The sequence below is a fragment of the Anguilla anguilla genome, chromosome 7, assembly GCF_013347855.1.
Source record: "Anguilla anguilla isolate fAngAng1 chromosome 7, fAngAng1.pri, whole genome shotgun sequence".
Lineage (NCBI taxonomy): Eukaryota > Metazoa > Chordata > Actinopteri > Anguilliformes > Anguillidae > Anguilla > Anguilla anguilla.
The window spans coordinates 42,844,470-42,858,488 of NC_049207.1; the positions used below are offsets into that span (position 1 = coordinate 42,844,470).

The 14,019-nt window shown below is 41.8% G+C and overlaps 2 protein-coding genes across 4 annotated transcripts in view; both read left to right on the plus strand.

Annotated features, from left to right (window-relative positions):
* Positions 1 to 1,588: 1,588 nt before the first annotated feature.
* LOC118231308 (ubiquitin carboxyl-terminal hydrolase isozyme L1-like) lies at positions 1,589 to 8,380 on the plus strand. 3 transcript variants are annotated; one of them, XM_035425004.1, is made up of 10 exons: positions 1,589 to 1,749; positions 2,116 to 2,176; positions 2,266 to 2,277; positions 3,262 to 3,390; positions 3,812 to 3,965; positions 4,159 to 4,244; positions 6,825 to 6,872; positions 7,365 to 7,434; positions 7,729 to 7,787; positions 8,105 to 8,380. In XM_035425004.1, exons 2-10 carry the CDS (start codon positions 2,144 to 2,146, stop codon positions 8,186 to 8,188), a joined length of 675 nt encoding a protein of 224 aa, XP_035280895.1. In that variant the 5' UTR covers positions 1,589 to 1,749; positions 2,116 to 2,143; the 3' UTR covers positions 8,189 to 8,380. The 3 variants fall into 3 exon arrangements, with proteins under 3 accessions (XP_035280895.1, XP_035280894.1, XP_035280893.1); XM_035425002.1 differs by lacking the exon at positions 1,589 to 1,749 and having other exon boundaries at positions 1,791 to 2,176; XM_035425003.1 differs by lacking the exons at positions 1,589 to 1,749; positions 2,266 to 2,277 and having other exon boundaries at positions 1,790 to 2,176.
* Positions 8,381 to 11,309: 2,929 nt separating this feature from the next.
* Positions 11,310 to 14,019, plus strand: part of LOC118232564 (LIM and calponin homology domains-containing protein 1-like) — a 112,762-nt gene continuing 110,052 nt past the window's right edge. Inside the window, exon 1 of the mRNA XM_035427628.1 lies at positions 11,310 to 11,842. Within this exon, the coding sequence (XP_035283519.1) occupies positions 11,753 to 11,842 (90 nt within the window). The 5' untranslated portion in view covers positions 11,310 to 11,752. The remainder of the gene's footprint in view (positions 11,843 to 14,019) is intronic.

Sequence of the window (14,019 nt, forward strand, 5' to 3'; positions counted from 1 at the left end):
TTCCACCGGATCCCACTCGCCATGCTAACAAGCTCGGCCCGCGGGAGTGAATCCCTGACTATGGCCTAGCTAGCGTGGGGAACTCTCCGCTAGCCCCAACTCAGCACAAATATGTTGCAGTCTGACAGAAAAGGGAGCTGGCAAGCTTAACTGGAACAGTTTAACTTCATCTGGGAAGTGGAGGGTTGGAGCCGGTAGGAGAGGGGCATCAACCTGTTGGCTTCCCTGGAAGGAGAAGCGCTACAGGCACTCCTAGACATCAGTGACAATGAGCCCAGAGCATTCAACCATCTCATTGCCATGATGACCAAGCAGTTCAGCAAGGCACCCTACAGTATCGCTCTCAAAGAACAGTTTCTAAAGGAAAGTGACCTGGGGAGAAGCTGGGCCTCCATGCAGCGGCTAATTCAATGAGCCAACCCGCAGCTCAGTGGCTCCGCAAGAGACAGTCTGGCCATTGACACCTTCCTGAGGCGAGTCTGTCTGGCACACTTCAGGCAATAGGTCCCTATTGCCTGCCCAAACAACCTGAATGCAGCACTGACACAGACTGAGGACCTGGGAGGCAATCCTCAACAACCAAAGTGCCGACTGCACACTCCAGGCAGTTCTTGAGGCAGTAGGCTAGGAAGACGGGGGCGGACAGGTAGAGCTGTCAGTTCTGGCCAGGGTGGTAGTGGCTCTGAGGTGGGACTTCTGGTGCCGGTGGTGTGGGACAGAAGGACATCTGATGAGACTGTAAACAGAGGCCCCAGGATGACAGTGAAAAGCCACAGCAACTGGGAAACAGAGAGCAGGAATGCCCTGAGAAGCAAAGGGCGGGCCGCGTGGGCTGCAGCGACAATAGCATTTGTTGTGAAGTGGCCAGGGACACCAGTAACTGCTCTAATTGACACAGGCTCTACTACTAGTTTGATTCAAATGGGACCGTTAGCATGTAGCACGCCATGTGCAAAGGACATTAAACTGGGGACAGCAACCGGGCAGACAGCCAACATGTTCGATCGCTGTAAGCCACCCTTGCACTTAGGCCCAACCATTATTGAGCAAGAGTTGTATTCTTGTATTCTATTCTAGTTCTGTGTAGACTGGAGGAGGCTAAATGGAGTAACTAAAGAAGATTCTTACCCGCTCCCCCATATTGACAATGCAGTTTAGCATAGGAGGCTCTACTTGGTTTTGCTTCCGTTTGCTTGACCTACGCAGCGAGTATGCCCAGGTCCCCCTCACTGCCACTCCACACCCCAAGAATGGCCTTTATTGTGGGGAGGGGCCTGTGGAAATTCCACTGCATGCTGTTTGGTCTTACTAACAGCCCAGCCATGTGCAAACTGCTAACGGAGCGGGTTCTATAAGGTATTCCAGCTAGAGCATGTGTAGACTACTCAGATGACATACTAGTGCATGCCCCTAGCTTTCACTCAACTACAGACTGGCTAAAGTAGAGGCAGTAAGGAAATGACCAAGTTACCTGGGTCACAAATAGAGGTCCGCAGGCTCCTGGGCTTGCTTCATATTACAGGCGCTTCATTAAAAACTGCATTCTTATACAGTTCAGTGTTCTAGAGCTTTACTGGTTAAATGAGCGCAGCTCTGCCGGGTCGGTCCCTCACTGAAATTGCTACAAAATATTTACAGTTATAGTATGGGTTGCGCTGTTAAAAAGGCAGTCAAACAATAGCGGGCGATTGCAAAGAAGACACAGTGGCTGCCTTCCGTGTATTTCGTTCATGGCTGGAAAATTAAAAGGTTGTAGAATTTATTTTCACTTATGAGTCTAATTTTCAATACCGCCGTTACTGAAAGTTTTCGTCCCTACCGCCGAATCGGTCATTGACAGCACGTCTGTCTTGCATCTGTGGACTACAGCCAACTGTTAATATTCTAACAATGTTTATATTATCCTTGCTCGGTACGAGGTACATTTTACGACTGCAGATGTGAATTGTGTCGTGTGCATAACTGTAAATAGTCGTCTTATTATAATTGCCTTTCCTATTCTAAATCCCACCCGGCTGTGCTGGAAAAATTGCCGCTGGTCGGAGTGCTTGAGAAAGGGTTTTGCCTGACAGTTTAGCAGGCTTACGTGATGACTTTGTCCACACGTCATGACAGATTTCAGATTGAGAAAAGCGAAAGCGCAATGGAGTGGAAACCTCTGGAAATTAACCCTGAGGTGAGCTTTTGTTGCTCATGTTTATGTGCAGCATAATATACAGTATGTCTCTGAGACGATTAAGCGTGTGAAATCCTGTCCTTTTCCAGATGCTGAACAAAGTAAGTGCTTCCTTCTCCAGTAACAGCTGTCACCCTTGACCAGGAAATGGTCCTGATTCATACATGAAGTAGGGTTGCAGGGTAGGCTACATAAAGCAATTAGTATTCCCCGTGGTAAACTTTCAAAAGAACTTACAGGCTTATTTTAAAAAATGGCTTTCTTTAAAATAAAGAAATTTAAACGGACCTTTGTAAAATAATAAAATCCAACGTTAAATCTCGCTTGCTGCTAATGGTTTTACAAAAAAATGTATGCTATAATTTTTGATTTCCTTGGTATGCAAGCCTATTTGGGGTCACCAAAAAAGTTTACAGGAGAACTTTGTAGACCTCCTCCTGTGTTCATTTTTAAATTAACGTTTTCCAATGCCTGCAGCTGAAGTTCTCTGGGAAATAGGTAGATAGGTAGGCTATAACGGGATACCACAGGCACATTGCGAGCTGTGGTCTTGATGTGTTATGTGCTTTAGTCGTGTAGTAGTAGAAAAAGCAGAGGAGGGCACACCTTTCGAACGAGTCACGAGCGATATCTGAAGCATAAGCTACAATTTAACAGCCTTTAAAATGACGGTTCACTCTTCGTAAATTACATACCTCACGGCGGTCTATCGTTTCGTCGGTTCCCCAATCGAACCTGAATGCTTAGTCATAAGTACCCCGCTTTCCCATGTTTCTCTTCTGACGCAACAAAGCCGTTATTTGCGCCTACAAACTGAAACCTTTAGTTTGCAAAATGTTTTCATGTACCTATCATACATTATGCCATATTGAAAATACTTTCTGAGTAGCAAGTCTTTTTGGACAGTTATGAAATCACACTTTTCTCTTCATGTTTGCTTTTTTATTTATGTAGTTTATAGGTTTTTCAGTATGACAGCCTCTTGTTTACTTAAATGAAATTAAATACATTGTGTTGTTACTTTTACTACTTGCATTTTAATGATATGACTTATTTTAACACCATCCACTCCACACCACTTCCAGCTGCTCTTTAAGTTGGGTGTAGGTAATGGTTGGCAGTTTGTTGACATCATGGGGCTGGAAGAGGAAGCATTGTCCTGGGTGCCTTCACCCTCCTTTGCAGTCATGTTGCTTTTTCCTCTCACGCAACAGGTAAGCCTTATTGCCATGTACCTGAAAGTAAACATGTTTTGGCATGTAGAGGATGTAGGCATGTAGGACCTGTAAGTAACGTCATCTCTACCTATCCAGCTAGCTACGTTAGGTGGGGTACTCGAGGTGAGTGGGTGGGGTTGAAGACGGTGGAGGAGACTTTGATCGTAAACACAGGGTGACAGCAAGGGGAAAAAAATCCTTTTAAAATGCCTTTAAATGGTTGTATTTGTTGCTTGTGTAGGTAAGTGTAGTGTGCAGGTACATGATAATGGTTTGTGTGAGCACGTGCAGTAGCTTTCTGTGTGTGGCTAAATGTTGCAGGTCACTCTGCATGGTTTGTTTGTGCTCATACTGTGGTCCCGTATTCGAATATGTGCCGTAAGTGTGCGTAAACCCTTTGGGGGTCCTTTTGTGTCAGCACGAGGCTTACAGAGAGAGGCAGACGGAGATGATGGGTGACAGCCACAAGAGGGAGTCTTTGGTTTACTTCATCAAGCAGACCGTGGGGAACTCCTGTGGGACGATTGGCCTGCTGCATGCTGTGGCCAACAACAAACACAGACTGGCGTTTGGTGAGCTGGCCAGGCAGGGCTAGGACACCCACTGCACTTTTCACTTAAAAAAAAAAAAACATGGTCTGTGATTGGGTGGAGTAGAAGTCAGCCTGTGCGTTAATATGGTGGTGGAAACATCTAGTCAGAACTAGCCAGGAGATTTATGTCAACCTGTAATACTGAACCATTGACTGTAATCTCTCCATTGAAGAGGCTGGCTCTGTAATTAAGAGGTTCCTGGATGACACAGCCAGCATGTCTTCAGATGACCGAGCCAAGCGGTTGGAGACAAACCAGGTACAGTTTGCGCACTACTGAAGCTGGCTGGTGTTTTGACTTTTTTGTCAGCGTGTAGCGCATAGAGGAGAATGCCAAGCCAGTCCCAAAGAACGAATGACTTAAAAGCCCAGATCAATTTAATGACAAGGGGATCAATGAGGTTACTCAGAATGTCTGACGTTTCTTATATTAACGGCCTCTTTAATTCTTGATAAATGCTCCATAAACATTCTGGTCATGTTGTTTTTATTGATGTGTAAATTTAAACTAATTTACAAAGAAGAGCTGACCATCTCATAATAATGAGCACATCCGCATGCCTTAGGCATCTCAGATTTAATCAACCTGGCCTCCTCACACGACCCTTGCAAAATGAAATGGGGTGGATTGATGGCTGTCATTTAATTCCAGTGTTTTGGATGCATCACCCACACTTTGATTTCCTCTTTTTGACTTGCATGCATAAATTAGGTTCTCGAATTTAGCTCTGGCTATAAACACATACAGTGAGCTTCATAATGTTTGGGACAAAGATGTATTTTTATTTATTTATTTTTTTAGCTCTGTACTCAACAGTTTTAGATTTGTAATCAAACAATTCACACGTGGTTAAAGTTCACATTCTCAGATTATTTAAGGATACTATTATACACTTTGGTTTCATCATGTAGAAATTACAGCCATTTTTTACATAGCCCCCAGTTTCAGGGCACCATAATGTTTGGGACGTATTCATTTGATGTTTTCTCTTCAGCATATGAAACACATGTTCAAGTTGATTCAGATCAGGTGAATGACTTGGCCAGTCAAGACGTTTCCTGTTTTTGGCTTTCCTGTTGCTCTAGCAGTATGTTTGGGATCATTTTCTTGCTGTACAATGAAGCACCGTCCAATGAGTTTGGAGGCATTTGCTTGGACTTTAGCAGATAGGATGCTTCTGTACACTTCAGAATTCATTCTGTTGCTGCTATCAGTACTTACATCATCAGCGAAGACAAGTGAGGCAGTACCTGTGGCATCCATACATGCTCAAACCGTAACACCCCCACTATCATGTTTCACAGCTTTGGAACTTGGGCAGTTCCTTTTGGCCACTTTCCTTTTGCCATCACTGCATGGTCTCATCTGTCCACAAGACCTTTTTCCAGAACTCTGCAGACTCTTTTGTGTGCTTCTTAGTAAACTGTAACCTGGCCATCCTGTTTTTGCGGCAGACTAGTGGTTTGCATCTTGCAGTGTTGCCTCTGTATTTCTGAAGTTTTTAAGTCTTTTGTGGACAGTAGACAGATCCACACCTGCCTCCTGAAGAGTGTTTTTGATCCATTGGACTGCTGTTCTGGTTTTTTTCTTCATTATGGTCAGAATTCTTTGGTGATTAACTGTAGAGCTCTTCCTTGGCTTACCAGGCTCTTTGTGATTTCTGAGCTCACCAGTGCTTTCTTTCTTCTTAATAATGTTCCAAACAGTTGATTTTTGTTGGCCTGTGTCTCTGACTGTTTTTTTAAATTATTATTATTTCTCAGCCTCTTAATGGCTTCCTTGACTTTCATTGGCACAACTCTGGTCTCCATGTTGACAAATGTCAATAACACACTCAAAAGGCAACCAAAAGCCTAGAATCAAATCTAGGTACTGAAAGCTGTCTTATACCTGCATTAAGGAAGCAATTTGATTTACCTGACTAATCAGAAACACCTGTGACTCCATTTGTCCCAAGCATTATGCTGCCCTGAAATGGGGGATTATCTATAAAAAGTGCTGTAATTTCTGCATTGTAATACCAAAATGTATAAAGATGCCTTTACATAACAGCTGAGAATGTGCACTTCAACCACATGTGAATTGTTTGATTACAAATCTAAAATGTTTGAGTACAGAGCCAAATAAAGAAGGAAAGAAAAGTAATTGTACCAAATGTTATGGAGCTCACTGTATAAGATACATCTGGTACTGCTTTGCAATTACCAGTGTTTAACTGTTATTTCCCCCTGCAAATAAACAAAAAGAAAAAATCAAAAACCGAAAATGTGTTTGTTTTTGGACACTATACGCTTATGTTGTAGGGTTGAGGGCTGTTTTCAAATTTGAACAGTGGGCAGTAACCTACAGCTTCTCAGCACATTCAATAATATTTTTTCACATCTGATAAGCGTATTAAAATAACAGTCACTTGGCAGTGCAAAGGTAGGTTGGCCTGTTTTGTTTTGTACTTGTGTCATGTAGGTTAAAATGGTATCCACAAGATGGTGCCAGAAATCTACAAAAATAACACAATCTTCGTCCACTATTCAAAGAATGGCAAAGAGTTGCAGTGCTGAAAATGTCTGGTTTACCTTGGCCTCAATTCAGTCAACATTCGTCTAAACTTAGACATAACATTAAATGCAATTTTTCATTTTGTTCTTTGCAAACACGGTTTGATGAATCAACTTTGGCAATGACTAAACTCGCCGAACTGTTTCTGTGAAGACTGAAATGAACACTCGCATTCAGTCATAAATCATAGATAAGGGCAAATGTTGATTGAATTCAGGCCCTTGAGTGAATGCTTTATTGAGGATAATACAGAAGACCTGATGAAATGTTTGCTCTCCGCAGGAAATCCAAGCAGCCCATGAGGAAGTGGCTGCAGAGGGACAGTGTCAGGTTCAGATCCTTTCCACACCTTTCCTTCTGCTGTGTTTTAAATACCTTTACATAACATCTTTTTATTTTGATTATTGCTATTGCCATTGGATAGTTAGCCTCACCAGCAGGTTTTATGAATAACTTTTTTACGGAATATTTCCAGGCAGTCTGCTGATTGCTTCAGGTGGTATGGTGGCTACAGTGCTCTTGCTGTTTCCACACAATGTCTGATTTCTTCAAGTTACATCATTGCTGTGACCCAGCTCCACTTTTTTGTCACAGAAATTAAGTCTATTCAGTCATGGTGGCATTTTTTTTTGGGGCTAAGATCAGGTATTGGCTATCAATCTAGTAGCTATGGCTGATGATTTCTATTCAAACTACTTTGTATGTTTTGAGTTGGTGAGAATATTTGTGTGGCTAATGTTGTATTAGAGGTCCTCATGAGCAATGGGGGTTGAACTTTTAAGTGTTACTGGCGCTCCAGTTTCCTAATCTATCTCCTTTTAGGTAGACCCAGACAAAGTGAACTTCCACTTTATCACCTTCATCAGTGTGGGTGGACAGCTTTACGAACTGGGTGAGACATCGACAAGTGCCCAAAAAACCGTGCAGAACTGTATAGCTGTGAGCGTTCAAATGAGAGAGTCCTTCATGCATATGACCAAACCTTAATGTAAAATAGTTTCACTCCTGTTAGTGAACGACTGGTTTACACCAATGGAATCCGGAGCTTTTTGTTAATTGCAACACAGATAATAATTCCATATTCATGAGTCCATAATCCATCTTTTATTATTTTCCATATCTGTCATGAATCCACTTTCATTATTTCAACCTGTGAAATCTCTTGTTACTCCCCTTCATTTTTTAGATGGCAGATTGAATTACCCTGTGAATCATGGCCCTACAACAGAGGATAACTTCATAAAGGTGCAGTGACTTTGTATTAAGCAATGTAAATGCATATTGCATAAGTAGATTCTTTCAACAAAGTGGTAGATGCATTGGGTCACTTGCCTTTGATGTCACAATGCACAATAAAAACCTTGATAAGATCGAATTAGCTTTAACAGCCATCTTCATGAAAATCATCCTCCATATTTAGCAGGCATGACACCCCAGAATAATGGTTGGTGACCCCAGTTAAACCAACTAAACCTTTAGTAGAAAACCTGTAGCTGGATTACAGTGTTTGGTGGTGTTAAGTGGATCCTGGTGGGAGGTGTGAGTCGTCTCACTTTTCCCAGGATGCAGCAGGGATCTGCCGTCAGTTTATGGAGCGGGAAAAGGACGAAGTTCGCTTCTCGGCAGTGGCTCTGTGCAGAACCTGACCAGACCCTGGAGGAGGACACTGGAGGACTGACCCTTCATTTAAATGACTAAAGCACTCCTCATCCCTGCTTGACCTGGATCTTGTCTCCCTTTGTATTCCTACCTGTCACTTTAAAGTTGTGTGTCAATAAATTTCAGTAATTATCTGGCACAGTTAAAAATGAAAATAAAAATCCTGTATTATCACTTTATCTGCCTCTTCTCAAAACCTGCAGGACAACACTTCCTTATAGGGATGCCTTTAAAAACACGCCTAATCTGTTTGGAAATTGCTGAGCTGTGTTATGGGGCTTTGCTGCCATCTGTTGTTGCAGAGTTTGGTTATATATTAGCCTGTTCAAGTCCTTAAAATGTTTTTAAAATGTTTCTGACTTAAGATCATTCTTTTAGTAGCCCAGCCATTAATACGACCTGACATTTTAGCTACATGCTTTGTGGAGCTTGTGAACCGCAAATGGTAATTGGTTTACTGTGGTAGAACAATGGTAAATGTTCTACTACAGGCTAGTCTATAAGCTAACATCCACTGATGTATAGAAAACTCACCAGCCCCCAACCTTCCCCCCCCCGCCCCCAGAAGTGAAAATGCCCACCCCTGTTGTAGACATTTAAGAATTTTTTCAGTTGTGCTGTGGAGTTGTACAGAATAAACACTGTGCCCATTGGCTTCTAATAATTAAAATTCTAAAATATTATCATTTTGTTTCTTGAATGAGGCACACAACAACAAATTCAGTCTAAGCGATGCAATGGCAAAATTCATTTGGAACCTAGTGTTGTGGTTCGATGCCACCAAAAAATAAATAAAATTAATTTATAGTTTTTTTTTTTGTTCATGTACACCAGCTGTGGGTTTGCCATTGGAAGAAGGATGCCTAACATCACTCCATGGTCATTAAAGATATATAATTCTCTCATGTATGACCTGGAAGTCACTGAAATTTTAGCAGATGAATGCATCCACTGCATCCCCCTCCCAACAATCCACTTTTAAGATGCATTTTATAAACCATCTTTAATAATAGATGCAAATGGCTCTCTCCTCTCTGTATCAGTTCAGCCACTATATGTCTACAGGCCCACATTGAGGCAGCCTGTGTGGATTTGGATTTTGCAGCATTTATCATTGTGTGGAGGTCAAGTATGTGCTTCAGTCAGCTATTTTTTTAAAGACAAAGATGTAAGAGTGGCAGAGAACAAAAATACAAATACCTGGGTAAATGACAGATGACAAGCTTATGTAAGTCAGAGGGTACCACGAAGGTGTGGCTTTTCCATTCATTTAGCAGATAATAACCCAGCAGGCATTGGGTCATGTATAAAAATACTGGACAGGCATGGTTGCCTATAATCATGGCTAACATAGTTGCAAGAGGATATCTCAGTGACTTTGACAGTCGGGTGAAAGCAGAGTGACAGTATCTAGCTGTGGGACTTAAAGAGAAAGGCCTTTTGGAAGTGTACACTCGTAGGATTGTGATACTCACAATTCATTAAAAGTGCAAGGCAAAGCAGGCCAACGGCCGCAGATCATTTGGCTACAAATTTAACCTGGGGCAAAAGCAGGCAGTTTAATCAAAAAATGTGGTGCCTCAACACTGTGACTTTACATCAGAGTTTCCATTTCATTTTGTTTGATACCTGTGCAGTATGGTGTGCATTATGAAGGTCCTGACAATGAGAGCTATTTGCTTTAAATCAATTACCCACAAAGGTTTTAAGTTATGTTTCTCGACCTCTTTGCAATGGTCTGGCAACCTGTCCAGGATGTATTCCTGCCTCTCGCCCAATGCATGCTGGGATAGGCTTCAGCACCTCCTGCAACCCTGACCAAGAATAAGCAGGTATAGAGATAATGGATGGATGGATAGATTCTCAACCTCTCAAAAAATGTTGCACTCTGAGTTCTTCTTTTTATTTCTCATTTGTCAGCCATTAAATACAGAAATTTCCAAATAAATGATTTATGGTGTTGGGTATATTTACTTTAATTATAACAAGGAAAAGGAAATTTACAAATGAATCATAAATGCAGTCATTATCACGTAATCGCTAGCTCATTAGTGATGACCAGGCAGTGTGGATGAGAGGGGAAACATTTTGTTTGAACATTATTCCCAGTTAATTATTTAGCTATGCTCCTAATTAGTTTAGGAATTATCACTGTATTCAGACACTCCGTGCAGTACATTTTCATTTTAGGTAATCCTGACAGACACCATCCTCTGTGGCATAGAAATACTTGGGATGAAGATGATCCCTAAACACGTAATTTATAGATTTGCACCAACAATAGCTTCTAATGAGTGGCCCAAAAACATACCAAGAAATTTTATCCCACAATGCTATTGAACCACCAGAGCTCTTCCGTGCTAGAACTTTGGGTATTTATTTATTTATTGGTTTGTTTGTTTGTTTGCATGCTTGCTTTCTTGCTAATAGCACTTTCAGTAGTATTATGCCTTTGAAAAATATTGGCAGACATATGAGGAAAAAAATTGCGTATTTATTTATAATCCAGTGCATATCAGTTGTTTTACACAAATGGCAGATCAATTTGTTCACAATCTATTGTGGTAAATAAATAATCTATCAACATGGAATGCTGTGGACAAATGCATGTCTATGGTCAAATCAGTAAGGTGAGGATGCAGGAATGCCAAAACTTGAGGACCAAAGCCTAAAATTATTTAAGCAACTGAAGCAGGATAAATTTTAATGTTATTGTAATTGGTCCGGGCACGGTATGTTAGAGAGATAAACCCTGAACGGGAGTTAGAGTTGGGTACTCTATCGTTTTGATGGGCAACTACCCAGAAAGCAAGTTTGAAAGAAACGTAGTTATGCCTAGGCCCTACATAACGATTATTATTCAAAGTAAACTCTTCAGTTGTGAATTTAGCTTTGTCCGTAGTGGCGGGTGTTGCAGTTTATCGTAGATACATTCATTGTCGATTCTGTATTGACGTAAAATCATACCCTTTTCCCCGTTCGAAATCAAAAAGTGCCAGTGGATGTTATTCGTGCGCTGTCAGTCGTTTGTCCTCTTCCCGTTATTGGCTAGAATCGGAGCGCTAATGGCACACACCATTGTCCCTCTAGAAATACTTTTCATCGCTTTTTGGTGAGCCAGTGTCCCGCTTGTGGAGAGCAGGCGTGTGACAGCCACTGGCTGCAGGATGTGTTTGCTTGCTTAGCATTGGCTGTTGGCGGAGTTCCGTTTTTCTGTTTATTTTTAGCCATTGGTTCGAATCGCATTGCAGCGTGTGCGAGTCTAGAAGCCCGGAGAACAGTCCCAGCGGTTGAGAGACAGTGGTATCGCCGATTGCAGTGCAGGTCTGCGGCAAGCGAGCAGGCACGCGTGAGAGTACCGGAGGAAACAGCGTAGACTGAGTAGTACGGCGAGTTAAAGTAAAAAGCAGAAATAGTTTTAGGAAGTTTCTGTTCCTACAACTGGGTTTGCGAATCGCTCTTCGGGGTTAATATCCCCCGACACAGAGCCATTACATTTTAAGCACAATTTTAGAGCGGTCCGGTGCCCTCATCCCTTTACGGCTTTACAAATGGCCAGTCCCGGTTTTGATATTGGGCATCATCAACACTCCGAGGCGACTCCTGAACCAGCATTTCAAGAGGCACAGAAATGGATCGAGGTAAGTTGCATTTTCATTTCTAAAAGTAGGCTAACATCTTTTCATGTTTGTTGTTGACATGAATTTCCGAGACACTGCTGCATAGTCTAAACAGAGTTGAAAAGCTGTTTATATTTGTTTTGATGTAGCTAAATAAACTAAAGCTATATATACTTAACGGATAGCACATTCACCTGTTCTAAAAGTGATACAAAGTTATCATTTGGCCCTGCGTATTGGATTTCATTCGCGCTGGGAGGAAAACAATGAGGGCATCATGTGGTCTGATCTAGGGTGCATCGCGAGCTTCTGGGACAATAATCGGACAATCGGGGTTTTGTTTGGAGAGAATTTGAATCGTTCTGAATTACTGGCTTGCCCTGTTGACTTTGAGCAGCTGTATTTTGGTTTCTCACGGGTGTATTTGATTTGTTGGTGGAAAACGGTTGCTCTAAACTTGTAATGCTCTAAAATAGTCTGTGATATAGCCTAGCCCTATCCCTAGATCAATTAACAGTCTGATCGGTCTAAAAGTGTTGCTACTTGTGATATTAAAGCATAATATTCTAAGGAAGATATAGGAAGATTCAGAATATCAAGGACATAGTTGCTTGGTTTCAGCCAGCACCGCTGCTATTAGTTGCATGAAGTTTTCTGAAATTTAATGTGCCTAATTGATGTTAAAAGTGGAAACATGGGGAGTTAGGGGTCGGGCAACCACCTGACAGAACTCAAGGACTGCCTTCACTCTCACAGTTGCAGGAGGTTGCCATAAAGCTTCTTAGTCAAACCATGAGGTAATGCTGACCTGGTAATTATCTTAAAATGCATTATTCTAGATTTGAAAAGGGACCTGTATATATATATGGATGCAAAACTTCAATAAAATGTATTTGATGAATGCAGCATAAACAAATGGAAAACAAACATGAAAACACAACAAGACTCTGAAAATGTGGGGTAGGAGAAGCTTTGAATCTGGAGGCAGATGAGGATAACATGTTACACCCCTTCCAGAGAAATCCACAGTACGTAGACTAAACATTGCACTGCCTTGAGTACATCCTGGTATGAACACACACACTCACGCGCACATTCACGGGCAGGCACACACACACACATGCATGCACATGCACGCAAACACACACAGGCACACACACACACGCATGCACATGCACACAAGCACACACACACACACACAGCTCACACACAGCACACAGTGCAGTATGAGGGCTCACTCATTAGGTGAGTCGTGTGCTAGGAGACCCTGCTGTTGTCCACTCAGCTGAAGAAATGGAGCTGGAAATGAAACGGGAAGAATGACTGGTCTGCCTGGGCATTTAGTGAGAGAGCTTTTATGTCTGTATTCGTCTGTAACTGTGCGCTCAGAGGAAACAAGACAATACTTCAAAGCTAAGCTAGTTCCAAATACAATGATGTCAACCCCATCTGCATTGTTATGTCTAGCAGATTGCATCCCAATGATCATTTGTCATTTTATTAGCCTCATTATGAATTATTTACTGTCTGGACCTGTTTACTAGGATGGCAATGTGTTTCCTTGGCCCTCCTTCATCCATCCATCCATCCATCCATCCATCCATCCATCCATTCACTCATTCAGTCACTCATTAATTCAGCAGGTGGACATCTGACACCATGTGATTGGACTGCCTCAGTTGTCAGTGGTAGTGACCTCCAAATCAAAATGATGAATTGGTGACAAATGAGTGGCATGTGCGTTTGTAATTGTTTGCTTAAAATTGTTATGGGCAAAACAGTTTTTGAGTTACATTACTTATAAGGCAATTAATCAGTGAAAAGGTCCACATGCTATAAAGGAAGAATGCAGCTAACATGTTGGTAATGGTTATAATAATCTTAGAGCTACCAAAAAGTTGTGTCCGGTTGGCATCTGAGGTGAAGTTATCAGTGTGAAGTTGTATCAACTTTGTTGCTCTGAGTAGTTGTTTTACAATGAATCCTTATGACGTAGAGATTGAACTTCAGAAATGTTTGTGCTGTAAATAGATCTCGTACGCCACTTAGTGCTTATCAATAATTCTTTGTAAAACCAGATTCCACATGCTTTTTCAAAGAAAGACTGAAGAAGAATCCCTGCTTTGAAGTGGGGTTCGATGGTTTGATATGACAACTTTTAACTGCTGATTTTCATAATTCCCTTTGAGCTACAATAG

Coding starts and splice junctions, on each gene's coding strand:
- LOC118231308 (XM_035425002.1), top strand. CDS start 2,090: ATGACTTTGTCCACACGTCATGACAGATTTCAGATTGAGAAAAGCGAA. Junction 3,391..3,811: donor TTTTTCCTCTCACGCAACAG/GTAAGCCTTATT, acceptor CTTTTGTGTCAG/CACGAGGCTTACAGAGAGAG. Junction 4,245..6,824: donor AGCGGTTGGAGACAAACCAG/GTACAGTTTGCG, acceptor TGCTCTCCGCAG/GAAATCCAAGCAGCCCATGA.